Source organism: Anolis carolinensis, chromosome 2, assembly GCF_035594765.1.
Source record: "Anolis carolinensis isolate JA03-04 chromosome 2, rAnoCar3.1.pri, whole genome shotgun sequence".
Lineage (NCBI taxonomy): Eukaryota > Metazoa > Chordata > Lepidosauria > Squamata > Dactyloidae > Anolis > Anolis carolinensis.
The window spans coordinates 67,983,487-68,011,112 of NC_085842.1; the positions used below are offsets into that span (position 1 = coordinate 67,983,487).

At 37.6% G+C, this 27,626-nt stretch overlaps 1 protein-coding gene across 18 annotated transcripts in view; it reads left to right on the forward strand.

The window, feature by feature from the left end:
• erc2 (ELKS/RAB6-interacting/CAST family member 2) overlaps positions 1-27,626 on the forward strand; it is a 698,491-nt gene that overhangs the window by 172,919 nt on the left and 497,946 nt on the right. For 10 of the 18 annotated variants that reach the window (XM_062969888.1, XM_062969890.1, XM_062969892.1 and 7 more), the window contains 4 exons: positions 2,075-2,149; positions 5,680-5,721; positions 11,501-11,656; positions 19,984-20,151. In XM_062969888.1, the coding sequence (XP_062825958.1) occupies positions 2,075-2,149; positions 5,680-5,721; positions 11,501-11,656; positions 19,984-20,151 (441 nt within the window). The remainder of the gene's footprint in view (positions 1-2,074; positions 2,150-5,679; positions 5,722-11,500; positions 11,657-19,983; positions 20,152-27,626) is intronic. The other 8 variants (XM_062969894.1, XM_062969895.1, XM_062969900.1 and 5 more) reach the window with 1 other exon arrangement.

The following is a 27,626-nucleotide window of genomic DNA, read 5'->3' on the forward strand; positions in this document are numbered from 1 at the left end:
TAACCTGTTCAACCAAAAGGGTTGTTGTTTTCATCATCAATTTAATAAACTCTGGGTATTAGATTTATTTTTGTATTATCAATCTAGATGTAATACCAAGGATGTATATGAAATGTCTCTGGTGTATTTTTGTTTCTTTCTAAAAATAATCATATTAGGTCAATTTTGCACTTGAGCTCAACATTTGAAGTAAGGTTAAACTTCAAAACCTGTCCTTCACCTATGCTAATTTCCTCTCAACAATTGCATTAGCTATGTTGGGAAGTGATTGCATTTGTAGATAGTTTCAATATAGAATAACAGCATCATGTGTTGTTTTGATTAATGTTATGATTTGCGTGCATATCTGTGTTGGGGCAGGGAAGAACTGAGAGGCCTTCCCTGCTGCCAACATCCAGACTGACCCCCCATTTAGTGAAGAAATGGATGATGTCATGTCTAGTTTGCCAAATATATCCGTTTTATAACAGTAGAGTTAGGACAACCAGCGGGATATTTAGATTGCCGTTGAAGCTGAATGATAAACTGTCTGCTCTGAATGAAGACTGAATGACGTGTTCAGGAAATTATTCTGTTTCAGTCTTTTCCCTTCTACTATTTCCAGGAGGACAAGCTGTACTTTTACTAGAGATAATAGTAAATTAGCCCTTATGTGGGAGGTGCAGTTGAGAAATAGACCATCAGTTACATACGACGTGGTCTCTTATTAGAAAATCAATGAATAACAGAAGGGGAGGGAACCTTTGACTCTCCTTTTGTTGCTATACAAACTCCCATCAGACCCAGTGCCTTAATGGGTGTTTGGTTACAATTCCCATCACTCAAGAGTGATGGGAATTGTAACCCAGCATCTTGAGGGCCATTGCTCCTTTCCCTTGGACCAGAAAGGATATGGGATGTGGTCTTATTGAACTAAAGTTTGGGCATTTATCCGTTTCAAAACAATGAGGAGAAAAAAGGCGAAGAAGCCAGAAAATAATTTGCACAAAAAAGTTATACAATAGTCAATATTTTTTTGCACATTAGGAAGAACTTCCTGACTGTTTCAGCAGTGGAACTCTAACTCGGAGTGTGGACCTTCTTTGGACACACTTGGGGGCTCCTTTTAAACAGAGGCTGGATGGCCATCTGTCAGGGGTGCTTTTCCTTCATTGCAGGGGGTTGGACTAGATGGCTATGCAGTCTCTTCCAATGATGAGTCTATGAAATCATTCTTTCTAAAAAATAAGCGTTTTTTCACATGCAGAATCCATTTGGAATGTTCTGCTAAAGCCCTTTGTAATAAATCAACAGTGTAGCTTTCATGAATTTCTGTGTGTCTTTCAGACTTTCTTGTATTCTACACCTGTTTTGTAATTAATTATACCCTCTTACATTACAAAAAATATCCTGTATGATGTGCTATGTAATCCTAAGCGTCCAGTTCTTAAAATGACGATTTGGAGGCCAGTCTCAGTGAAATTAGTGGCACTAATATCAAAGTAAATGCCTTTGGAGACTGAAGTGTAAGCTTCAAGATACCATGTCACAAAAGAAAAGATGCACCAACACAACAAATCAACCGTAGATGATTCTGCATCAATTCCTCTGTAATTACTATTCTGAAAATGTCAGATTTGAATGTAATGTCTGCAAATTGCTTGTCTCAAATATGTGGGAAAACTGTGTGGTTAAGTTCAGTAGAAGATTTTAAAATGACATTTATTCCTTCCCTACCATTTTTTTCTATATAACGCTAGAATGTATTATAATTGAAAGACTTATTACTTGGTGCCTGGGCAGAGAAGCAGCTGTGTTGTAATATCTTTTAGTCCAAAGACAACATGCTGCCTTTGTCACAGTTGACATTAATTATTGAAAAAGGTTTCAGAAATAGCGCATGTGCTGGATCCCCTGCCTGTAACAGAAGATAGAGGCTGTGGTGATCCTAGAGAGATTTGTAGACGGCGAGGCACCTGTAGCATTTGTGCTTGTGTAGTTTGAATTCTGCTGTGAGCTGTGAAAAGATCTGCATTATTAGCAAAATAATGGGAAGATGAGTCGCCAAGCTTACTTCTATCGTGTCCCTCCACAGGAACTGCACAGAAGGACTCAACTTCAGCCTGAGCCAGCCAAGACGAAAGCTCTTCAGACCGTCATAGAGATGAAGGTAGGGCATTTGAATGCTTGCCAGTAAGATACATAATGTTTGTGTGAGAGTTACTATTATGCTTATGGCTTTAAGTGCGAAACAGTCTTTAGCTTTTATTTTAGAAAATGCATGGGCATGCATAGTTGCATTGCCATCTGCGCCTTATTTCTAAATAAATGCAAATCCATCAAATGTTCTATACTTAGTGTAGGTGACTTGCATTCATTTAGAAACAACGTGTAGATGGCAACTCAAATGTGCAAACTCATGCATTTTTCATTATAAAAAACTAGGAGCTTTTACTAGATGCTGCTACTTTGTCAAGCCATATGTGAAGGAGCAAAGTTTCAATGTTTATTCTTGCATCAAAGTAGCTAATTTTTGGTTTTCCAGGGTTTTTCTCACAAATACGTTTTCCCCAAAACCTTTTTTAGGGCAATGACATGCCTTTCGCTAGAAATGGGGCAAGCTGATTTTGAAATTGTAAAAAGCAGAAAAGGGAAATGGCCACCATACTTTTGTAGTTTCACTTGCTAGAAGACTTTCAAAGCAGGCTGATTATTCTCTATTTTGCTTCTTAATCTTTCTCTTCTCTTGTTTTCATCATTCATTGTCTGGGAGAAGTTTCTTTTAGAAAGGAGAAATACTGTGAACTAAAAATAGATGAAGCTATGTTTGTCCATATATTATGGATCTTGCACACTTGTTATATAAAACAAGACATTTAAAATGGCATGTGTACAATCACAAGCATACAGTTCTTACAGAAATTTTCAGATTTTATTTATCCAAAGAATTGTGTCATTTAGTTTGAGGTAGCACTAATATTATCGTAGATGGACAGCATTTTTAGTAGTGTGACTGAGTGCTTTAGAATTGTTGTTTTGTGTATGCATAGTAGAATAGGAACTGAGACTAAGGGTGCATCTATACTGTACAATTAATACAGTATAATAGGAGTTTAACTGCCAAGGATCAATGCTATGGAATACTGGGATTTGTAGTTTGGTAATATCCTAGCACTCTTTGGCAGGGAAAGCTATAGACCTTATAAAACTTCATCTCTGTGATTCCATAGCATTGAGTCATGGCAGTTAAAGTTGTGTTATGCTGCATTAATTCTACAGTGTAGATACATCCTGAGGTGAGCACTTCTACCAAACCTTAGGAAAAGTTACCTTTTGGGACTATAGCGCTCAGCTAGTAAGAGAGTTTCCAGGCTCTGACAACTACACATTTATTCAATCAGCAAACGGTCACTATTTGAGTTCTGTTTAAAATTTTACCCACATTTTGGAACAGAAAATATAATGAATTCCAATAATTTTTATACAACACTACAAGAGCTGCACCCCCTACCCCCACCCCGAAATGAACAAATCATCTTAGACACTGTTGCTCAGTGAGATGAAAATCACTATTGGGTTGGTGCAATGGAAGCCACAACAACATGCAAAAACAAGTAACATTTTCATTGTAGCTCCTTGAGGTAGGAAGTTTGATTTTATGTCCTTCTTCATTATGGGATTGTGTTTTAATTTATGAGAATGGGAATAGGGGGAAAATACACCTTGCAAATATCAACCCACATATCAGTGGAAAATGGAATCATACAGAATATTGCTTTTGAAATTGAAAAAATATTTTTCAGGGCTATCAGGTAAAAGTAAGCCAGAGGGCTTCTGGGGATTGCACTGCCATAGTTTTTGGGATGACTGGGTGATTGGAAGAGTATTTAGAATCCCAGAGTTGTTGAGTTGGAAGGATTCTCAGAGACCATCTATCCAGCCTACTGCCAGAAAGGCAAACTCAGCTAAAGCACTCTTGAGAGAGGGATGACCATTTATTTTCCCTCTTCCCTGCCTTGGCTTACTTCTTAGTTTCTTTTTCTTGAAAAGAGCAGGCTTCACCTTGTGTAAACTAGTGGCAGCAGGGAGCAGAGTGAGTCTCCTTTGTTTTGTCTTATCCCAAGCTTACAAGAGTTACATTTTTTGTAACCTCACAACCTCTGAGGATGCCTACCATAGATGTGGGCAAAACGTCAGGAACATGGCCATACACCCCAGAAAACACACAATAACCCTGTTTCCAGGTAGTGTCTGGGTAATTGATCTTTCCTTTCTACTCTGGTATGTGATTTCAAGTTGTTTCTAGCTAGATACTTTGCCACAGTGTGAGATGAAAAAGCTGCAACTCTACAAATACCTATCTTCCCACTTTGCTCCTGGAAGCCCCTTATCTTCCATTGCAATCCTTCCAGTAACTGATTACTTTTTGTTTGCTTCCAGTAAAAATAAAATATTTAGATTAGGGCAAAAAGGTGCTCAATATTTTTTCTGTCCGATGGGATGTGTTGTAACCCTAGATGCAAAATAACATCTCTTTGGAAACAAGTAATCTGATAGCTGATATCAATAACAAGCAAGTAAGAATCATGCTGAATCAGGCAAAAGGCATATCAATTCATTTTTATCTTACCATAGTCTAGGGTAGCCAGCTATCCAAAGCCCAGGAACCTGAGAATCTCAGTTTCATTTGAATTTTCAATTCTTTACTAAAAATGCCTCTTACATTTTCTAGAAAGCACTTTTGTCATAATTTTTAGGCTTGTCCCAGGCTGTTTTAGCCCAAGGAATTGCCTTTTTACAGATGAGTTATTCCTAGTTTTAGAAAAAGGCTTCCTTTGGCCCAAAGCAGTCCAACATACAACCACCCAGTCCATAGGAGCTTAAAATATGGTGAGCTTACTCCATGCTACTTAGATATAGCTCTGATTTAATTTTTTTCATGTGTGTGTTTGCGTTTCCGCCCCAGAACCACAAAAAAGGCAAGTGTGTGAGCTTTCAGTTTCTTAGTATTGCTGTAGTGACGAGCCACGTACTTATATGGGAACCCCACTGATGGAGCATGAATGTTATGTCACTCTCCTGCTTATGTTATCTACGTTGTGTTATATTACTGAAATTTAGGAGAACATTTAAAAGTGTCTTTGGAAGATTCATCTGAGATAGAAATTTTGATACAAGAGAACAAGCTCTTTGAGGTATATGCTCAAAGGTTATCTTTGGATTGTGATGTTTGGCTATTCCAAATGCTCTAGTTAACACTTAGTTAATACTTTTATTCCTTAAAACTAGAGGAAATGTATACTTAAGAATTAGAGATTCTTTTAGATTCCTTGCTCTGGTTTCTATTTAATTTGCACCAGATTCTCCTTGCAATAAAAATCCTTGAATCATTTATTGTAAAAAGGCATATAGGATGATCACATAAGATTGACGCAAGAAGTCAGAGTATAGTACACTAGGAGCTGACCCTGCTCATGCCCAATTATAATGAGTGGAAGATTTTTAAAAGCTTATTTCTGTTCATTTATTTCAAGGTCAGCTAGAGAATCATAGTAGTAATTGCCAGGGTATATTTCTGTAATTAACACAAGCCAAACTTGGAAAATATGGGGAAATCCATCTCATGTTCCAGAGTGGAAAGAGATTTATCAAAAGTTCTTAAGTGAATGGATTTTTTGTGCTTTACCTTGCTTCTTGCAGAGAGAACCATCTTTATGTATTGATCCAGCTGTAATATTTCAGGTATGTTATGGCATTGTTGCTGAGAAGCTGAGTGTGTAGTGTGTAGTGCTTAGTATTTACTTTGCACGACCCTTCCCTTTTCTAGCTTTAAACCTCAGTCTAGACCTTTTCATGACTTGAGTATGAACACATACAAGGACAGAGTCATGATCGACACACTTCGCATGAGGCTCTCCTTTGATTTCTCTTTTCATGAATGACTCTCTGTGCTTTTATTATCTTATACTATGAGTAGAAGAACACTTTCCCACAGGCTGTTTCCTCTTCTTAAGCCTCTGCTTGGTCTGCTTCCTCTAAACAAATTGAATCCTCTTGCAAATTTTAGGAGACTGGGAGGGGACAGAGACTTCTTATGGAACATGGTTTCACGATGAGACCCATCTGACTCCCATGTCAGGGTCCTGGACAATAAAGTCACAATGTTAAAAACTATTTCTTCTTTACCAATTGTTCTTTTTTACTTCTTGTTAAATAATTCCTTCAAGATTGCATGTTAATTTTTTGGTCACATAATCTGCTTCATGCTCATTAAAAATGATTCACAGAAAGAGTATACCATGAGGACACTCAACATTTACTTGATTGCTTATGACTGCTTTTGACACAACATTCAAGTTCTACCTTGAATGTTGAACTTCCTTGATTAATCATTAGAAAGAAGGATCAACAACAACAAGGATGATGATGATAATGTACATAAAGCCATGTACAGCACTGCTTTGATGTAAGACAGTTTATGTTGGTTTTATGGAATCCATGCTGTGGCTTCAAGCTAAATCCATTGAATCATAGAATCGTCGGATCTTGGAATTGGAAGATTCTGCAGGGACCATCTAGCCCAACTCTCGAAGGGCAGGAATACACAACTTAAAATACCCACAAAAGATGCCCAGCCTCTGTTTAAAGCTCCCAAGATGGAGACTCCACCACCCTGTGAGGCAGTCTATTCCACTGTGGGACAGCTCTTTGAGTAAAGAAGTTATTCTTTGTAATCTGAATCCATTGGCCCATATTCTCATCTCTGGAGCTGCAGAAATCAGGCGTGCTGCATCTTCTACATCAGGCTTGTGCAACCTGTGGCCCTCCAGGTATTTTGAGCTTCAGCTCCCGGAATTCTTGATCATTAAACTTCCCAGAAGCTGGCTAGGGCTTCTGGGAGTTGGAGGCCCAAACATCTGGTGGGTTGCAGGTTGTGCAGGCATATTCTACGTGAATCCACGCCAGATTTTAAAGTAAGCTATCATGATACCTCTCAGTCTTTTCTTTTCCAAGCTAAACACCCTGGCTAGAAGATCCCGCTGCAGCTTTGTGTGATGGTGCTCCAGTAGCATATGTCAAACTAGAGTATGGCTGTCTTGTGCCTCAAGATTTGAAAATATTAATTTCTTTACAATTTCTTCTTTGCTTTGTGCTGGATTGGAATACCAGAGAAGAAAAAAGGCAGGCAATTACAATGTCTTATTATGAGGTGTTTGATTATATAATATATATGCAATTTGTTTGATTCACAGAACAAAGTTATGCTTTCATTATGGAGGATATTGTTTGACAGTGTACATATTTCTAAGCAATTATTTATTATTTATTTATTACAACATTTATATCCCGCCCTTCTCACCCGAGAGGGGACTCAGGGCAGCTTACAATAAACACACATATAAAAATTATACAGTACACATAAATTACACAGATTAAAAATTATTAATTTACATCAACATTCATAAAAACATTCTAAAATACAAATGGACATGTTCAGGTTCAAAAGACTTGGTCTGTCATTTGGGTTCTGGCGTACATAATAATAATTGGCGCTGCTGATTCTTATTTGAAAGCCTGGCCCCACAACCAAGTTTTAACCTTCCTACGGAAGGATAGGAGGGAGGGAGCCTGCCTGACTTCACTGGGGAGGGCGTTCCATAGGCTGGGAGCCACTACTGAAAAAGCCCTGTCTCTCGTCCCCGCCAGCCACACCTGTGAGGCTGACGGGACCGTGAGCAGGGCCTCATCTGAGATAATTAAACTTCGAGATGGGTCATAGCGAGAGACACATTCGGACAGATAAGCTGGGCCGGAACCGTTTAGAGTTTTATAGGCTAAAGCCAGCACCTTGAATTGTGCTCGGTAACTCATTGGCAGCCAGTGGAGCTGGCGTAACAGAGGAGTGGTATGCTCCCTGAACGCCGCTCCAGTTATTAGCCTGGCAGCCTCCCGTTAGATTAATTGAAGCTTCCGAACAGTCTTCAAAGGCAGCTCTACGTAGAGTGCGTTGCAGTAGTCTAAACAGGATGTAACAAGATAAGATTATAAGATTTAACAATGAGAAATGCTGGAATTTATCATTTACCTTAGAACTGTTTAGGTGATTAATTAACCCCATTGTTTTGAATGCACAAATTTAATATCAATAATGTCTGCTACATCTGAACTATATAGACCATATTCTACAGGATATATATTTAAGGACATTCTGTTTACACTTCATTGTATTTGTAATAACACATTCTACTAATGTTTATTATCGACCCGGATGCAAGAAATAGTGACCAGACACATTTAGGCATTTTTGTTGGAACTTTTTGGTCTTGAGTTTAGTATGCACAAGAAGGATCTCCAATAAAATCCAGAGGGATACTAGCCTTCCTGTCTTCCAGAATGCTCCCTTTTCCCCATCACTTTAATCTTCTGCTTTGCCCACATTTGATATGTTTAATCCTTGTTCATCTATTTTACGTTACATCTCTCCAAAGGGATAACTTTTCAATCTTTTTTTTTTTGGTCCTAGTTGGGATGGTAGTAGTTTGCTATCACACTAGGTTTAGGCTTACAATTAGATATCTATTAAAATCATCCACCTAGAGAGTACAGGGGATAAAAAAGATTTTCCCACTGATTGGAAAAGGTCTTCTATCTTCTCAGCTGGTGATTCTCTTGTAGTTGAGATAGAGATCTGGAGCAGGACATTAATATGGCCACTCTTGTTTGTCCTCTCCACTAGTAAAGCCAAATAAGATTTCTTGATTTCCTGTAAACTGCAAGGAAGAATGCAAGGAGGGCAATGTGACCAGTGCTGGAGTAGATATCAGATGAATTTAACTAGATTTGGGATAAAGCTTACTTTAAACTATAAATAAGGATACCTATGATGATGATACACATACATTATTGCATCTGACTTTGTTCTTATTGACTGTGTATAAATTGAATGCAGGAGCTTTCTCCTACAGAAAAGGACATACTTTAATTTGACCTGACTTGAATTCCGTTGATTCCTTGTTTCTTACCTACCACATACCATACCACTCTGAAGGTTTCTCCAATCTTCAAAAGCAGTTTTTGCAAGATTGCAGAGTGAGAGAAATCCCAGGCAAACCTTCCTGAACACCGTGGGCTGTCAACTGAGTATGGAAACACACTCTGCAACCAGATCCTTGTTGATGCAGGGCACTTGTTTCTGACTTTGGGTACCTTCCCCCCTCATTGCTTATTGCCATAGCTAATGTTGAAAAGGATGGTCCTGTCATCTCACAGTGAGGCCTTTGAGGAAGCTGAAAGGGAGAAGAAATTACGTGAAAGACTTCTTGTGTTGGCAGGTTTCTATTCACACCATTTGAGATCAAGTCCAGTGTAAAATAAAGTATAATGAACAGAATATCTCAATGGAAGGTGTGTGTATGTCTACCTGTCCATCTAGGTATGCAATTATGTTATGTTATTACAATATTGGACTTATCTTTTCTTGTTCTGGGAAAATGCAGAAGATAAATTATTCAGAGTAGCTCTGTAACTTTCTGGACAATTAACAAACCTTTTAAAAATTCTAGATAATATACCATACCTCAATAATTTTTTAAAGAACTTGGCTGCATATATCTTGATTGCACGTAGTGGTTTTATGTTTATTATTCAAGTACTGCCTTTATACAAAAATAACAATAGCTGAAGCATATGAAATAGAATAATCTGAACAACCTTCAGCAGTAGCTAGATAGCTAGAAAGCCGGATTTGAAAAGATCCATGAAATATATATATTTAATATATTTAAATTAACAAGGCACTTTCATGGCTTGTAAAGAGGGTTTCCAAACCTATTGTTACCAACAGAATGTGTTTTCTTCTTTTCTCTTTCCCACAACCTATGACCATTTTGCAACTTTTCATATGTCTTGCACCTATCATTTTGCCCCATTACTAGTCCTCTAGTTAGATATGGACCCACTAATAATATCCTTTATCTAATAAAGATAGATTTGTCTTGTTCACAGACATTCCAACTCAAATATTTTCAACTGAATAAATAGAATAAAATATTTTCAAGATGATTTCCAAAATAAATCTTGGATACCATAAGATTTCTAAATACAATAAGTGAAATAAAAAATGGCTTCAGTAGTGGTGTGTGGGGGGGGTAGGGGTTGCAGATCATACTAGGTGACATCAACAGAGAGGAGTGACACAAGAATTACTGTTTATAAACTTTTTGTGCAATGTTTCAGCAGAAATGTATTGTTTTTATCAAAATATCACTGGACCATGTCCAGCCAGGCAAGCCTTTCTATTCCTCCTCCACATGTAGGTTGTCGGTGTCCCTCGAAGTTGGCCATGTTCCCTCTTCCATCTCCAATGCCACTGTGTTCTCCTTCAGCATAACATCTTCCTTCCTTTGCCCCCATGCCACCTGCTCGGTTGAGGGCAAAGTGTGTGGACAAGGTCTGAAGCCTTTGGGATTTTTCACTATCTCTCTTACCATCCCAGGAAGGCACCTCTTCCATCTGCTCTCAGTCATTGCCAGCAGATTTTGTCTATAGTAGCTATGACTCTGAATAACATGCCCTCCTGTGGGTGTAACACCATGAGTTACTGTATTGGGTGATACTAACCCCTTTGACACCAGTAAATGCAATGCAGCACTCTCTTCCATTTGACTTGGTATACTCCATGGTGGTATTATCTAATGGTTAATTTAGTTTTGCTTAGAATATAGTAATTAAATACATGGTGGCTTTTCCAGAAATCACTGTAATGGTAGAAAAGGTATTTTGGAAGGGCTAGTAGACATAATAACAAAGTAAAATAAACTTATGCCTAGCCTTACTGATAATATTGTATATACTAATGTATAATTCAAGAAATTTTACTCAAATAAATTGCCCCCCAAAACTTGGGTGAATTTATCCATAATATAAGTATTGTACCTTAACTTTTATCAAATAAAGGAACCATCTCCTTCTCTGAGTAGAGCAGAAAAACAAAAATGTAGCTTGTCCCAGAAGAACCCAGAAGAAGCACTAACTCTCTCTACTTTCTCCACCATAATGCCACTTTGGAATTTTTTAAATGAATAAATGGAAAAATGCGGCAATGGCCAGGAGTGACTGGCCCCTTGAAATGCAGTTGGCCCCTTTCCCTCTGCAGAATGACCTTTACTTATCCATGGGTCACATCAAAATCCATAATTTTGACCCCCACACCTGTACTTGACTAATACATGAGACTGACTTATACATGAGTGTATACATGGCATGCTTTTCTCCATAGTGGTGAGTTATTTAAAAAACTAATTGTCTTTGGAATCAAGGGGAGAGTTTGATCACAATGAGTTTGAACTTCTATGATTATCGGACTCATTCCAATGCAGATTAGACCAGAAACAGCTATTGCTCCTTATACCAATAGTGCTTATTTGATTTGTTGCTCTTCTATAGCTGTTTTTGTCTGTGCGTTTCACTTCAACTATTTGTATATTAATTGCATACCAACACTTTTTCTAAAACACCATAGGACACAAAAATAGCTTCACTGGAGCGTAATATCAGAGACCTTGAAGATGAAATACAGATGTTGAAGACGAATGGAGTTCTGAATACAGAAGACAGAGAAGAGGAAATAAAACAAATAGAAGTTTACAAGAGTCATTCGAAGTTCATGAAAAATAAGGTAAAATGAAAGCCTTTTCATCTCTGTTATGTTTTTTCCTTGACTCTTGATCTGAAGAAGATAGTAACAGAAATATTTCTGGTGAAGTATGTGAATTGTACATACCTGTTCATTCTAATTTATCTGGGTGCTATATTCTAGGACTACGTCCAGATGCAATTTTTTTGTTGCCATGTTAAACTACTACGGATAATGTTTTGTAGGGAGAGAACATTCCCTTGAAAAACCATATTAAATAGTAGGCTTGAGCGATCCATGAAAAAAATGTTTCTAAACTCGCTTCAAAAGTAGGGGGCGCTGGCGCTTTGTTTCTGAAACAACTTCCGAAATTTGGCCCAAAAAGGTTTCAGAACTTAAGAATATTCAGAGTATTCAAAATTAATTCATTAATGGCGGATGTGCATGCGCAGTGGCCAAAAACAGCAAGGGGGGGAACTTTACAGGACTCTCCCGCCCTCATTTTTTAGCTATCCTCTTCAAACTTGGTACAGTGGTAGAACACAGTTAACACTGCTAGTTCACAAAAATTCAGAATGTTTCCCTTATCCTCTGATTTTTGGCAAATTTTCATATCTTTTATAATAAAACCATTTTTAATAATTGCAGGAATCAGTTCCTGGTTTGAAAGTCTTATTTCCAGTTTCATTGGGTTCTCTTTACTTTGAAAGTCATTGTTCTTCTACAGAAACTTTGTTTTTGTGGCTGAAACGTTGTTAAATTGGTGGACAGTGTCCCAGGAAACCATATGTGCTATAGCACCATGTCCCTTGTGCAAAGACAAAGTTCAGATTATATGCAGTGGGGATATATATTATCATTCTTCCCCTTCTCCTCTTCTTCCTCCTCCTCTTTTCGGAGGAGGTTTGCAAAGCTTTGGAGAACTTTTGTGCAAAAGAGGGAGAGAGAAAGGGAAGCCAAGGGAAACAACTTCTCCTTTCCCCCTCCTCCTCCTTCCTTCCTCCTTTATCCCAGATTATATGCAGTGGGTGCTCATATAATCCAGTTTAAATCAGATAATCTGTAATCAGATCCTGGGATATAAGGCAGTGTAGATCTTCAGCACTCTATACCAAGCTCTGATCCCAGATTATCTGCTTTGAACTGGATTATATGTCCACACTGCCAGATAATCTGGGATAATATAATCTAGGAGTGGATTTCTTCCGATCGGGCTTAGCCTGCTTCTAACCAGGAGGGGAGGGAATTCGCTCAGGACTGGGGCTTATGTCACATACACACAAATATAGAGCAAAATTTAAAAGGAAATAAACATAGATTTGAAATGCAACCTTTTCTCTTCCCAGAATGAGACTATTAATATTATATATATATATATATATATATATATATATATATATATATAGGTTATCCAGAAAGTTCATTACGTTTTGGAATTAAAAATAAACAAAGTATAGAAGAAAACATTTACCATATTCAGTTGAAAGCCAGACCCAAATACCAGTTCTCACCATAGTCCCCATTGAAATCTAGGCAGTTATCATAGCGATAAAAGTGTTTGGAAAGCCCTCCCCCCCCCCAACATTCCCGCCTGGCTTGTGTCCTGAACCCGGCTGGCTTCCCTTCCTTTAGCTGCACATGTGCCGCGCTCAACTTTCCCCACGATCTTCCTGGATTGCTCTTCTGTTTTGCAAATGCTTGCAAGGAAGGTTTTTTGGGACAGGAAAGGTGTGCTTCTTGCAAAACCTTAGAAGAGCGCCTTCCTTGCAAGCATTTGCAAAACAAAAGAGCGATCCAGGAAGATTGTGGGGAAAGCTGAGTGCAGCACATGCACAGCTGAAGGAAGGGAAGCCAGCCGGGTTCAGGACACAACCTAATGGGTAAACCTAAAAATTATTTTGTTTTCTTTCTCCACAAAGTAATTCTTCTCAAAGTTATACTCCTCACAGAAAGTCATATATATTGATAGACTTGAAATTCAGTATGTTGTAGAGGCAGTTGGAAGGATTTTGAGAGGAAAGTGTAATAGATGCCTCAGCTATTATAATGTGGTTATTGAGAGAAAGATAGTTGCATATAGAATTGTTCTATGACAGCCATCTGATCAACCCTTTGATAGTCATGTCACATTCTGATGAAAGTCTGCATAACCTCTGTCATCGGCCTGTCCTTTCTCTGACAGTTGAGTTTTGCAGCAAAGGATACTACTTCTGCCATTCGTCACAGAAACTTTAAAGGTGGAAAATATATTTGTATGACTGTCAACAAAGAGATCTTATTATACCCCATCTGTCCAACCTGGGGTTCCTGATAAGGAACTCTGATAAATGTAAGTCCTGATTGATGGCAAACAGTAGAACAAGGCTCCTTTCATGGTCAACAACTCTAGGTGTTATAATGCTCTTGTGAAGGTTAGAGTTTTGTGTATTTCAAAAAGGGGGGAAATGTAATGTATATCAGTTAAAGGCAGATTGGGAAATGTTCCTTATTTCTCTAGAAGCCTACATCTCATCAAGACCTTCTTTTTAAAGGATGACTCAGAGGCCAATAGCAAGCCCACATATGTTACTGCACTGGCCTTTCATGGTAGACTTTTTAAAATTAGAGAAGGCAGTGGAGAAGAGTTTTCAAGGCACCATTCTTTGATGAAGGTAAATCAGGTCTAGGCAATCAAAAATGTTAGACTTCTGCAGAAATATGGCAATACTGGAAATGAATGGGTAATAAAGATTTAAAAAACTAGAAATTAGATGCTCAGTTCTCTTTTGATGTATTATAACCCAGCACAAATCACTTAAACATGAGCTGCTGAAATAGGAATGCAAAATTAGCAAAGCCTCTTAGTCTTCATTTCCCTGCCTTACTATTATCTGATTACTGCCTGTTTGTACAGAAAAGTTTAAGATAAATGAACATTTAATTTAGTTTGGTTATAACAAGAATTTTCTAGAATTTTTGGAAAGTAAGAAGTGTGAAAGTCTCATAACCTTGATATTCCTATGTGTTTTTGAATCATACCCACATTTTAATGGCCTTTTATTGAGTTTTAAGACTTAGTTTTTTATTTCTTTTCATGTAGGAATTCATTGATTTTTTGCTATGTACTTTTTCTATTGCTTTTCTTCATATGGGGATTCTCTACACATATCCACCTTGATTATGATGTAGCTGTGTCAATACTGAAAATATGAGCATTTAAGCTGTTTCAATTTTTCTGCATAATTTGAAAAGAAACATAGAAAAAACAATACCAGAAACAAAGTGTAACCCCTAAGATAGTATACTAATAGGATTCCAGCCTAACTCTTCATTGTTTTTCATTCTTGTGTGAAATAATGTTTTTTTTTCAGTTTTCTTCCATCTAGGCAAAAATAGTGAGGATTTTTTTTGTTCTTATTTCATTTTGTAGCTTTTAAAGAAAAAAAAAACCCCTCTTCCCAAGCATTGCTTTATGTAAGTCTTTTTAAATGCAGAAACATTGCATTTCGTCCAAAATAGATGTTATACAAAACATGGTTTTTGCACGTTAGGTAATGTTTTTGTACAATGAAAATGAAAGAAAAATACAAGACTTCTAGTCTTTTCACTCTCCTGTGAGTTTTTGGTCTAGTGTCTCAACATGTTTGGTTAAGTATCTCAACATTTTCATTGATGGTGACAATATTTGTAGTTATTATTCGTATCCCTAGCTATCATCCAAGTATGAATTCTGTATCATTGCCCAATTATTTTTAGGTCTACTCTTAGGTTTCATTTTTGCAAATAATTAATCTAAACTTGTGATTTAGTTTAAAGAATTGCTTTGTTTTTAAGTAAAGAACTTGAAACCATATCTCATGTTGTGTAAACATGTTAATCATTGTTATTGCACTACTGGTTGAACATCCCTTTAGCTTTAGAAATTTCCCTTTCCTGTAACAGTTCCTATACTTTACTATAAGCAATTCCAGAGAAACTCTGAACATAGATATGCAATGGTACAGAGGTGCAATGGACCACAGTGAGAAGGGGGAGGCTACAAGCGAAGTTATCATGTACATGTATATACCCAAATTAGTTTCAAGAATATAAGCTATAATACAGTGCTTCATACAAATTAGAGTGTTGTATCAAATCATGGCTTGATTCTACTAACACATTTCTTTCCATGAATGAATTTCTTTCATTCCCGTAATTGTTTGATGGGTCTTATGAAAAAAGGTAAAAAAAATTTGCCATGGAAGAAATAAAACAGAAAACACTTCCTTTCTTCTGGTTTGACGTCCTGCTTGTATTGTGTAAACAATTTTGATACAAATTCTTATGGAATGAGGGTAGCTCTTTCTGCCTTCATTCTGCTGTCTGTATGGGATGTGATACCTGATTAGTGGGAATGCTAGGAAGTAGATGCCTTTGGTCTTTAAGACATACAATATTCAATCTATAAATGGAGAAAGAAACATCTGCAAATATGAAATAAATAAGTAGTGAATTGGAAAAAGGGAGTAATAGGATTTTCATTATTGTCCTGATCAGGTTTTAGTACATGTGTGGGGTTTCTGGGGAGGAAGCAATTTAACTCCAGGCTTTTGCAGATAACACCAGCTAAGACAAGACCAGTAAATTAAAAGATGTCTCTTGAAACAGATTCACCTGAAAGAGTTTGCTTTCAAAAAGGATTCCACAGGAGAGAAGTCAAAAACCAATCCAAGAGCCAAATGGGTTTATCAGTCAGTCCAAAGATCAGGTTTTCCGGAATTTGAAGCAGAAACGTAGGTACGCCATTTTAGAGCGGGAGATCAGACAGTTGTTTCCAACAGAGCAGAGTTTTTTCTTAAATTGGCTGAGTCAGCTGCCTTATTCAAAGAGGTTTTTCTTTTGCTTGGCAAAAAACATCATTGAACACAGTTGTTCTGCCTGGGGGTTGCACCTCTTCCTCTGTTTGTACCAGCTGTCTTGGCAGTGCATTTTTTTTATATCAATCTCAGGTGATTCCTCCAATTTGTACATTGAGCTGGATGGTTGTCTTCTTCCTCAGAATCTTGAGTCTTGACCATGACATGTATTGTACCACAATGCAATCAGTTTTATTTATTTTAAGTCCTGGCCCTTTATTTTTTTGCAATCATTAGATAATTAACTGGAGAAATTCTAACTGTTCTAATTTGCCTTAGATACTTTCTCTTCTGTATGTGCCTGGTACAATTTTCTGCCATTTGTTAGAGATGCTTTTTAATGAGCATAGTACATAGCATATCTGCAGTGAAAATGAAAACATGTTTTTTGACTGATTGTTTATAGAGCTAGGTTTTATCACTGAAAACTTTAAGAAGATATTTGGCAGTACGTTTGTCTGGTAACCATATGAGACTCATAAAACAAATCTTGCCGAGTTACAATTGGTTAAAAATGTCTCTCCATTACAACTGCATGAAATTAATCTCACTGTGTTTTTTTTAAAAAAAGTTTATTTTTGGCTCTGTAGTTGTAATTACTTACAATGCTCTGACAGTTTCATGATAAATACTTGGCATTTGTTAAATAAAAATGAAAGGTGATATGTTTTTGAGTAAATTGAATATTATAATTTCATGTGTATTTCTTACTTTGTTTCTGATAGCAGCATCCCTATTTTTATGTATCCAAATCATATATACTTTCACTTGTTTTTCATATATACCTTTTTTACTTGATTCCCAGTTTAGACTAAGGACCTCATCACATCGAGGTCCCTGATCCAGGTGATAGTGAGGGGATTCGCCACGGATCGTGGTAAATCCGGCAGGGCCTGGGATGTAGCATGGGGAACCCATCACCTGCATTGCCCCTCACCTTATCACACAGAGGGAAGTGTTGCCACCCAGCTTCTCTCATTGTTTTCTATGCAACATGGCAAGCCTCCTGTGTTGCTGGCGCTGCCTCCAGTGACACTTGGACCTCTTTTCAGGCATGGAGCCCTGCTGAAAGTAGATATACATCATATGATGGGAGTCGGGGGGTTCAGTGTCTGAAGGAAAGGCCCAAGTGTTGTAAAAAAGGCAGTTTTTTTCCATCTGATGAGGTCCTATGAATCTGTATATGGAGCTTTTTTTAAAACTTAGTGGTGCTGTAGCTAATTTGGAGTCTTACATATAATGAAAATTATATGTAAACATAAGAAAAATGTCTAGTATATTATTCAATGAAGAGACAGCTCTCATGACAAAAAGTGAAAACGCTATGTACTATAAATATCCCAAATGTGCAAGCATATTTATAATCATGTAAGATGTGTTTTGAATATGATTTTAAAAGAATCCATTTCATATGTTGAGCTGAAATAAAACAGTGCAGGATCTGTAAGAAATATTTTTCCTATAACATATGACTCTGTAGTATTGCAGCTGATAAATATTGTACCTTCCTAATCTGGAACATGTGGGTTAGGTATTATAAACTTGTGATCAAACTCAGAATTTGTTGGATACTTTTCCAGGTTTAAATATTCCTTCAGTCTGTAGCTTTGGGATAAACTGAATCCCACTAATGGAGAAAATGTCTTCAGCATCCCCTTACATACAAGAGTTTCACAACTTCACATTCCTCAGTTTTGTGTGTGTGTGTGTGCGTGTGCTTACAATTCTTAGAAAAACCTGTGGAGAATGTCAGGTCAAGTGCACTGTAATTTTTGTAACGCAAATAAGGATTTTTGACAGCTGTAATAAATGTCTTAAAGATGACAATCTTTGTTGTTATGAACAAAATGTAATACTAGGGCACTAGTATTACCAGTGAGAACTCAAAATTTTGGCTACTGTAATGTGCCAGTCTGAATCTATACAATTTAATTTGTGGGAAAATGGATGTGCCCTTGTCCCAAATCAACAATGTTCAATTCAGTTCTTTAAAAAACACAAACAGCTGGTGGGATTTTTGGAATTCATTCTTTAAGACTAGACTAGGTTAGTCAACAGTAGGAAGTCACATATGATCTTGGCATACACAGTATCTATTTTTCCTATCCCTGTTGGGACAGGGGGGATTGTATAAGTTGAGTAAATGCAGTTGTCCAGATCACATATCGCTTTCTAATTTGTAGAGTGGATTCATACAGTGGTAAGACCCATCTCACTCTCCATTGCTCATAATTCATTACAAAAAAGATGAATTCTTAAATAAGCTCTAAAGAATTAGAGTATCATGAGAGTCATGTGTATTATCTAAATACTGAGTCTGTGATGGCCAGATAACAATCTCCCACAGAAGCGTGCAAAAGAAAGCCCTTAATGTGCATCACTGTTATGTGCTTTGTGGCATCACCATCCAGGCCTCAAACTCCAGGATTTTCTACACAGGGTGTTTGAAAAAGAAGTCCCTATTCACCATTTAAATTAAATGGTGAATAGGGAGTTCTTTTTCAAACACCCTGTATGACGATCTGCATAGTGAAACCACTTTCTCCAGTGCAGGTTTGAAACTGCATTGAATGGTTAGCATTGATTATTTTAGTATTGTGGTCACATTTTACACATTTTACGCTGTCTCCCTCCACCAGGCATGTGGCTGGGGGGGGGGCTTGAGGGGCTTCAGCCCCCCTGAAATTCTCAGGGTGGTCTGCGAGAAGGCCTTAGATTTATTATTTAAACTGTTATGTTTATTCATATTATGATCTGATCACCATGCTCAATATATCCCATATGCATGGGGGTATTGGGATAATGATACAAAAAGTTTGCTAGGATAGACCCTCTCCCGCTCAGATTCAGCCCCCCCCCCCCCCAAACCAAAATCCCAGCCCCTCCCGAAACAAAATCCTGGCTATGGGCCTGCCCTCCACCATTTAAATTCCTCAATTCCAATCTCTTGGATTGTGGCCAAGATTGACATAGATGTTGCTCTTTTAAGTGTCACAGCCACACTGTTATATGAACTCTGCTTTTACAACACAACTGTTATATTTAAAAGGATCACAACCCATGTCACATTGTAAATGTAAGAAGGGAGCCACACAATACGACAGACAACCTTTGGTTTATAATTCCCTGTTGAACATAGATGTCTGATATAGGTGCACATGCAAGTAGATCTCTATACCTATTTGGCCCTCTCATTTGGAGCCACTAGCTTTCCTTTCTGCCTTTTCAATGTTAGACTCTCATCATCTGATTAATGCATGTAAAGGGACCTAAAGTGTTGGAACCTATGACTGTTGAATGTTTTGATTTTAAGATAAAACTGTGAATTCATTATAAAATATCATTGATAGGTTTATCAAGTAACAGATGTTATTTATGCTAATAATATGTGAACTTATATAAATTTGTGTTGATTTGTTGGTTTCTCTTTTGTTTTTATGACTCTGTATTTCGGAAGGTACATAAATTGTTGAATTGTTTTTTTTTAAATTGCAGATTGACCAGTTGAAGCAGGAATTTTCAAAGAAAGAGTCAGAACTTCTTGCCTTACAAACAAAGCTTGAAACCCTTAGCAATCAGAATTCAGATTGCAAGCAACACATTGAAGTGCTTAAAGAGTCGCTTACTGCCAAAGAACAGAGAGCTGCCATACTTCAGACAGAGGTAAGGTATTTTATTAACATCTAATGAAATCTAAATGTTTAGTTAATGGAGTGTATCACAATTAAACATTATGGATTAGTTACAATTCTGTGCCAGAGAAAAACCCAACTTAAAAAATTGTTACAAAGAAGTAATATAGCTTGTACTATTTGTTGATGCCAAGGCCAGCCCTGGAATATTTGGGTAAAATCTACTGACTCTGATAGCAGGTGGCCTTTTGTTGTATTTGGATGATTCTTTCTGAAAACCCACAATAGATGTATGCACATATAATTTAACTTCCCCTTGCTGCTAGTACTAAGTACATTTGCTTTCATTTATATCTTTTATATGGTTGCTTTAGTTGCACATTTCAAATCGGCACAAAGTTCAGAAGGATATATACATTTGCATGAGAAAAATCACTTGACTGTTGGAAAAAGAACACGTTAAAATAACAGTACAGATCTTTGCAAGTTAGGACCAAACAATGCATAATGTAAGAGACATATGAATCGAGACCTAAAAATTCAAATGAAACAGAAGAGGAGACCAGTGAGCACCATTGCAAAATATTTGGTTACCCTAATTTTGTAGGTTACCCTACAAAAACTAATAAACAAAACATGCCTCAGTGACAACCCTAGATGTGGAAGCAGAATTCAGAGCTTTCTCTTGTAGTTCAAAACAAATTCAGAACTCTTGCTTTTAAAGTTTAGAAACAGTACAATAAAAGAGAAATATGTATTTATAACCCTGCCTGGATTTTCCACAGATGGGTTATTCCATTTCTGGATCTGTACCCTTTTCTGGGCCTAGACTTGGTAATAACCATTATCAAGAATGTTGTGTTTATGTTTTATTCCAACAACTTGTCAGTATTTAAGACACACTCTCAGTCCATTCTTCCTTTAACCACTGGCCATCCAAATCAAATGTGGTATGAGTAAATGAAGTTAATTAGATGGAATTTGCTTTATAGAGTACTAGAAAATGAACTGAGTCGGCTCTGCCTTTCAACCAATGATTTGCTGGTGATACTGAGACACAACTGGTATGAACAGAAATGGAAGCTAATGCCTTGCAGGATAATAAAGGGAGAGAGGAACTAAAGTCTAATTTCTCATTCAGATCAGATGCATTATCAGCCCTTATAGGAAGTTTCTATATAAACATGAATTAGTTAAATAATAATTGTGGATTAGATGTTATTATTGCAGGGGGTTTATTTATTTATCATGTCAGAAGTGAACCGAGGGTACAGTTGTAATGTATTTAAAACACAAGCAAAGTTTAAAAACTTGACATTATACTAAATGTTCTTTGACCAGTAGCTGGCCATTGGGGTGCTACTGGTGTTGCTATAAGAAGGTCCTCCATTGTGAATATGGCAGGGCTCAGGCTGCATTGTAATAGGTGGTCTGCGGTTTGCTCTTCTCCACACTCGCATGTCGTGGACTCCACTTTGTGACTCCATTTATTAAGGTTGGTTCTACATCTCGTGGTTCCAGAGCGCAGTCTGTTCAGCACCTTTCAAGTCGCCCAGTCTCCTGTGTGCCCAGGAGGGAGTCTCTCATTTGGTATCAGCCATTGGTTGAGGTTCTGGGTTTTAGCCTGCTACTTTTGGACTCTCGCTTGCTGAGGTGTTCCTGCAAGTATCTCTGTAGATCTTAGAAAACTATTTCTTGATTTAAGGCATTGGCATGCTGGTTGATATCTGAACAGGGAATGGGCTAGAGATGTCAATGCCTTGGTCCTTTCATTGTTGGCTACCACTTCCTAGTGGATGTCAGGTGGTGCAATACCAGCTAAACAGTATAATTTCTCCAGTGGTGTGGGCCGTAGACATCCTGTGATAATGCGGCATGTCTCATTAAGAGCCACATCCACTGTTTTAACGTGATAAGATGTGTTCCACAGTGGGCACATTTAGCAAAGCACAAGGGCAGATGTCTTCACTGTGTCTGGTTGTGATCCCCAGGTTGTGCCAGTCAGCTTTCGTATGATATTATTTCTAGCACCTACTTTTTGCTTGATAGCAAAAGTTAAGCAGTGCTTCTTGTAGGTCAGAGCACGGTCCAGGATAACTCCCAAGTATTTTGGTGTGCTGCAATGTTCCAGTGGGATTCCTTCCCAGGTAATCCTCAGGTAATCCTTTTTTGTACAGGTGAATCTCCGTATATGTTCTATACTTACAATATAGATATATATGTTAAACCACTGGTTATTTAAAAATAAAAATGGTCTAAATTGAATTTATTCCCACATAAAGAAGACCCATTTAATGAATGGGAACCTTTGTGTGTAGTTATCAAGCTATAATGCATCTAGCTTAGTTGAGACTAACATCTGGATTTAGGTCAATGCTATTCAATTAATGATAATGATTACATTATTAATAATGAATATAACACTTTTCACAATTGATATTTTTTCAAAATATTGACTGTAATAACTAAATATTGGTACAAAGGCCTTTAGCCTTCTTCACCACAATTTAGGCTACTTTTTGAAAAAAATATGTCATACTTAAATAATTACATGACCTAATAAATTAATGTAGTTTGAAGCACGGCATGCTGTTTTATATGCTCCACTGAGACTTAGGTGATTTCCAACATTCCCTTTGAAGTAAGTACTGTGAGCCTAATGATTTTATCGGAAAATATCACAAAGACCTTTATGTTCTGTCTTCAAGACTTCTTTCTAAAAGGAAATGGAGAATGTTTCTTAATGATGTCCACTTCTCACAGGAAGCAATTTGGTTAAAATTAGATGTAATTGTTCATGTGCAAAAGCTATTTGGCAGCAGAGCTGAACATATTAAAATCACTCTTTTTTGGAGGAATCAGATGGAAATGAGAGTCTCTATATGTGTAAAAAGTTAGTAGGACATTTAGGTTTAATTCAGTGGTGTTCTTTCAGAATAGCACAGAAAGCAAGAATCTTGATGTAAAGCAAAAATATGTCTGCATCTGTTAGTGTTTATAAAATCACTTTATTTGTCTGAACTTGCTTTCACAAACAATAATAAAGGAAGGGTATGTTTTCTTGCACCTCAAATGATTTTGTTGCATTAGCATCTTAGCCTATATAAAGCAGTGGATATCTTCAGAAGAAGAAAAAAGTTTTAAATTACCATATGCATGCCATGCATTTTTTTCACAGTGCATGTGCATAATACCTGGGCTATCAAAGCAGATGTATTAAGACCTACAAATGTAGATATTCTTCAGCTTTATAGCCTGAATTGGCGTAAAGAATTCCCCAGGTTTCAGTCACTTGCCATGTACTTTTTTCAACAATTTAAAATAACTAGATACCTAAATGTGTCAGCAAAGTATTGGAATAGTTTTCTTTCTAGGGTCAAAAATGTCCCACGCTTTAAAAAAAAAAAATTTATGAACATAGAGATGCACAAATCACATAATTAAAAGTTGCTGGTAGTGTTACTCCATTTGTTAGTTGGGGACACAAACACTGGCATTTATGCTGTAGTCAGAAAATGCCCAGCAATTCATTCAGTAGAAGCCCTCTTCTTAGTGCATAAGGGAGGCTTTCTGTCACTGCTGTTTAGAAATATTCTACAACAACAACAACAACAACAACAACAACAACAACAACAACAACAACAACAACTTTATTCTTATATCCCGCCCCATCTCCCCATGGGTACCAAATACATTGTGGTATTTAAGACATAAAAACATAAAACATCATAAAAACATAACTCAACTGTTGATAACTAATAGCCGAGTGCAATGGGTGCATTCAGTGCTGAAGGCTACTTCTGTATCCATGTTTTCCATTGTTCTCCTCCTTTCCATGTGAGTACAGTTTTTATTTGCTTGTCCAGACAACCCTAGTTTTCCAAAAATACTTTTTTTATACTACTTTATAATACTTTTTATCACCTCTTTATCTTGATTATACCTCAAACACTTAGCATGTTTAATTCCTTTTTAGGCTTTGTAAAATAATGGTTTTAATGGTATCTTTTAAAATGATTGTAAGCCGCCTTGAATTTCATTCTGGGATAAATGCATAGTATAAATTTAATAAATCAGCTTAATTGTTTGGTTGGCATTCTTGGGTGAAGCAGCACCTTAATATGTATAATCACTTCCACTGTCAGACACGCATCCTTCTTTATTGCCTCCCCATGCTTGTATATTTATGTATGGTATCTATGTATCCAAACAACGTGATGGAAAACAGAACCAACTTGTGTAACATAAAACTGAGGATTGTTAAAACCAAGAGCAAAACTATAACAGAAAAAACCAACTTAATAGATATGTTGTCACACCTTTTCTAATCGCAGCAAAAATGGGAGGCCACTTGGAAGCATCTGATGGTGTCACGGGAGAGATGTATGCTTCTTGTGTAAGATTGTATGTATTTGTGTTAAAAATGTAGTCACTGTAGTAGTCTTTTTTGTTTAAAAAACACTCTTGCATTAAACCCCCAACATATGACATACCATAAATGTCATACGCAGCACTAGCTTATGGATAAGGTTATCAGCACTTTTCCCCCAGTCCTGGCCTTATAGTCTGCTTTTTGCACAAGTCCTTGCCCAGTCCTCTCTAGTCTGATCATGCCCACATATTCCTGGTTAGTGGTTACTGGCTGTTGAGGTTGGTTTGATACACTTGTTTTTATTCTTTGCTGTTTTAATTAGACTGTTATATGTTACTGTGTTTTTAACTGTTTTTTAGCTGGTAAATTTTGTTGTATACTCTGTGCTTGGTCCCGCATGTAAGCCGCCCTGAGTTCTCTCAGAGAGATGATGGCAAGGTATAAAGTAAAGTTGTTGTTGTTGTTGTTGTTGTTGTTGTTGTTGTTGTTGTTGTTGTTGTTATCATCATCATTATTATTATTGGATAGCCTTGGAAAAATCTGTGAGGGCTTGGGAGCCTTGTTGGGGCCATGACTGAGCATGTTCCATTGCTCTGACTTGATCTACTAAAGGACAAACTAACAGAGACTGGAATGACAAGTGTCATCAAGAGGTTGAGCTATAAAGTAGGGAAATGATAATAATGAATAATAATAATAACTTCATTTATAACCTGCCCTATTTCCCTGAGGGGACTCGGGGAGATAGGGCTGAGAGATGGTGAGATGGATGAGAGATGCTGAGCAGAGCCAGAGGGAGTGTGCAGCTCAGAAGAGGGCACATTTAGGAAAGAGAAGGGGGAGGGGGTCAGAGAGCAGGGAATTGCGGAGTGGGACTAGGTAGAAGTTTTCAGAAAGCTGGGAGAGGAGCATCCAAACAGGAAGGGGAAGGTCAGTCATAATGTTGGATGAGAGAAGCCTCAAGGTAGGAGCTTTGCATCTGCAATTTATTATGCCCCATTGAGACATTGTTTCACCCAAATTGGCTAGTCCTTATCAGGCCCATAGCCAGGATTTTATTTTGGGAGGGGCTGGGATTTTGTTTCGGGAGGGGGGGGGCTGAGTCTGAGCGGGAGAGGGTCTACCCTAGCAATCCCTTTGTATCATTATCCCAGTACCCCCATGCATATGGGATATATTGAGCATGGTGATCAGATCATGATATGAATAAACATAACAGTTTAAATAATAAATGTAAGACTTTCTCGCAGACCAACCTGAGAATTTGAGAGGGGGGGGGGCTGAAACCCCTCAAGTTCCCCCCACCCCCCACCCCCGGCTACATGCCTGGTCCTCATATCTGGCAAAGTCCAACAGCATTTGTCAAATAGCTCTTCAACCCCGTGATCCTAGGTGAGCTCCAAGGAGCAGTAAAATTCAGAGTGAGCCTGTAGGATGCCATTATTTGTGGCATAAGGGGTTGAAATATTTGAAGCTAAGGAAGAACTGGGGGAAGCATGAACAGGAGGTGACTAAAAAGACACATAATCTGTTTCCCAGATATTAACAGTTGCTGGAAGCTAGAGTGTTACATGTATTAGAAAAGTTTGTAACCTTGTCATGTTTGAATAGGGCAAGGAGTAGACTGTTTCTTGTAACATTAGAATAAAACTTCCTTAATTGGCTGATTTTTTTTAAAGAAGTGTGGAAGGAGCTACTGGAGGGGATATGGAGCAAATGAGTCATTTGATTCATGGATGATGTGCCTTCTCCCTACAGTTGGATTAAAGAAAAACAAGATGTCACAGTCAGAAAACCAGTTTCAGCTCTCCCAGCATAAAACATAGTCCAGTCCATAGACACATTTGATTACCATACCAAAAATACTACAATTCTGATGAAGATTGAATTATCTATGGATTTCAAGCAGTTTTTTCGCATGATATAAATTTCCCAACTGCAACAGCGCACTGTCATATTTTCAGGAAGGAAGAAAACTCTAAGCAAAGATTATGTTTTTCGAGTGTAGATGCAGCACTTCGAGCTTTCCTGTGGTGAGTTAGCTGGACGGCCCAAAGGTAAATAAAAAGACTGTGGGCTGTCTGGTAGAAACCATGTGGGAACAACTATTTTTGTTCTCAGTTGATGTGGGAAGAAATTATAGTTGTGGAAAACAGTGATTTATGAAAGTTGTGGTTGTATACTTGAGAAAAAATGTAGTAAACTGCTACTGTGTACAGTGACACCTTGTTAAATATAGCAGGATCTTTTTTTAAAAAGAATTAGTTGAAAGGAGATGCAAACTAATGAGTAGATTCTTTATTAAAATAATATTCTTTATTATAAATGAACATTATAGAAAAACTTCAAAGGCAAAGTGCTAAGTAACTGTTACATTTCTTCAAGAACTGATCAAATCTCTTTGAAATGTTGGATAATTTTGTTTTGGAAAGAGTCATTTCCTAAACTAATTCATTCAATATTTATCACCCTTGGTATTTTCCAGTAGGTTATGTTACTTATTCTTATCATGCCAAATCTAACAAACCCACCTCTCTTTTAACTATCACTTCTATTTCTATTATAGTTAACTTTAAAAGCAATGCTTTTAAAACCTGATAAAGATGCCTCCAGTGCCAGGAATTACTGATCAATCTCTCTCTTATGTCATCTATATAAAGTACTAGCTTGGGGACCCGGCGATGCCCGGGTCATTTGAGAATGGTATTATTTGTCTTTTAATTCTGCTTGGAGTGGGTGAACTATAATTCCCAGAATCGTGGCTGAATCCTCCCCAAACCCTGCCAGTATTATAAGTTGGCCATTTTGGGCGTGTGTACCAGATGTGGTGCAGTACTCTCTGGATGGGGGTGAACTACTGCAACTTCCAGATTCCTGGGGCAATTGCCCCGAAATATCTATCAGTATCCACAGCAGGCAATATTCAGTCTGTGTGCCAAGTTTGGTCTATATTCGTCACTGGCTGGGCTCAGTGGTCTTTGGATGGAGGTGAACTACAACTCCCAAAATCAAGGCCCCTTCCCACACATACCTGCAGTATGTTCAGTAAGTCATGAGGCTTCTCTGTGTGAAGTGTGGTCCTAGTGCATTGTCGGTGGGGGTCAGTGTTTATCTGGCTGCAGGTGAACTATAAC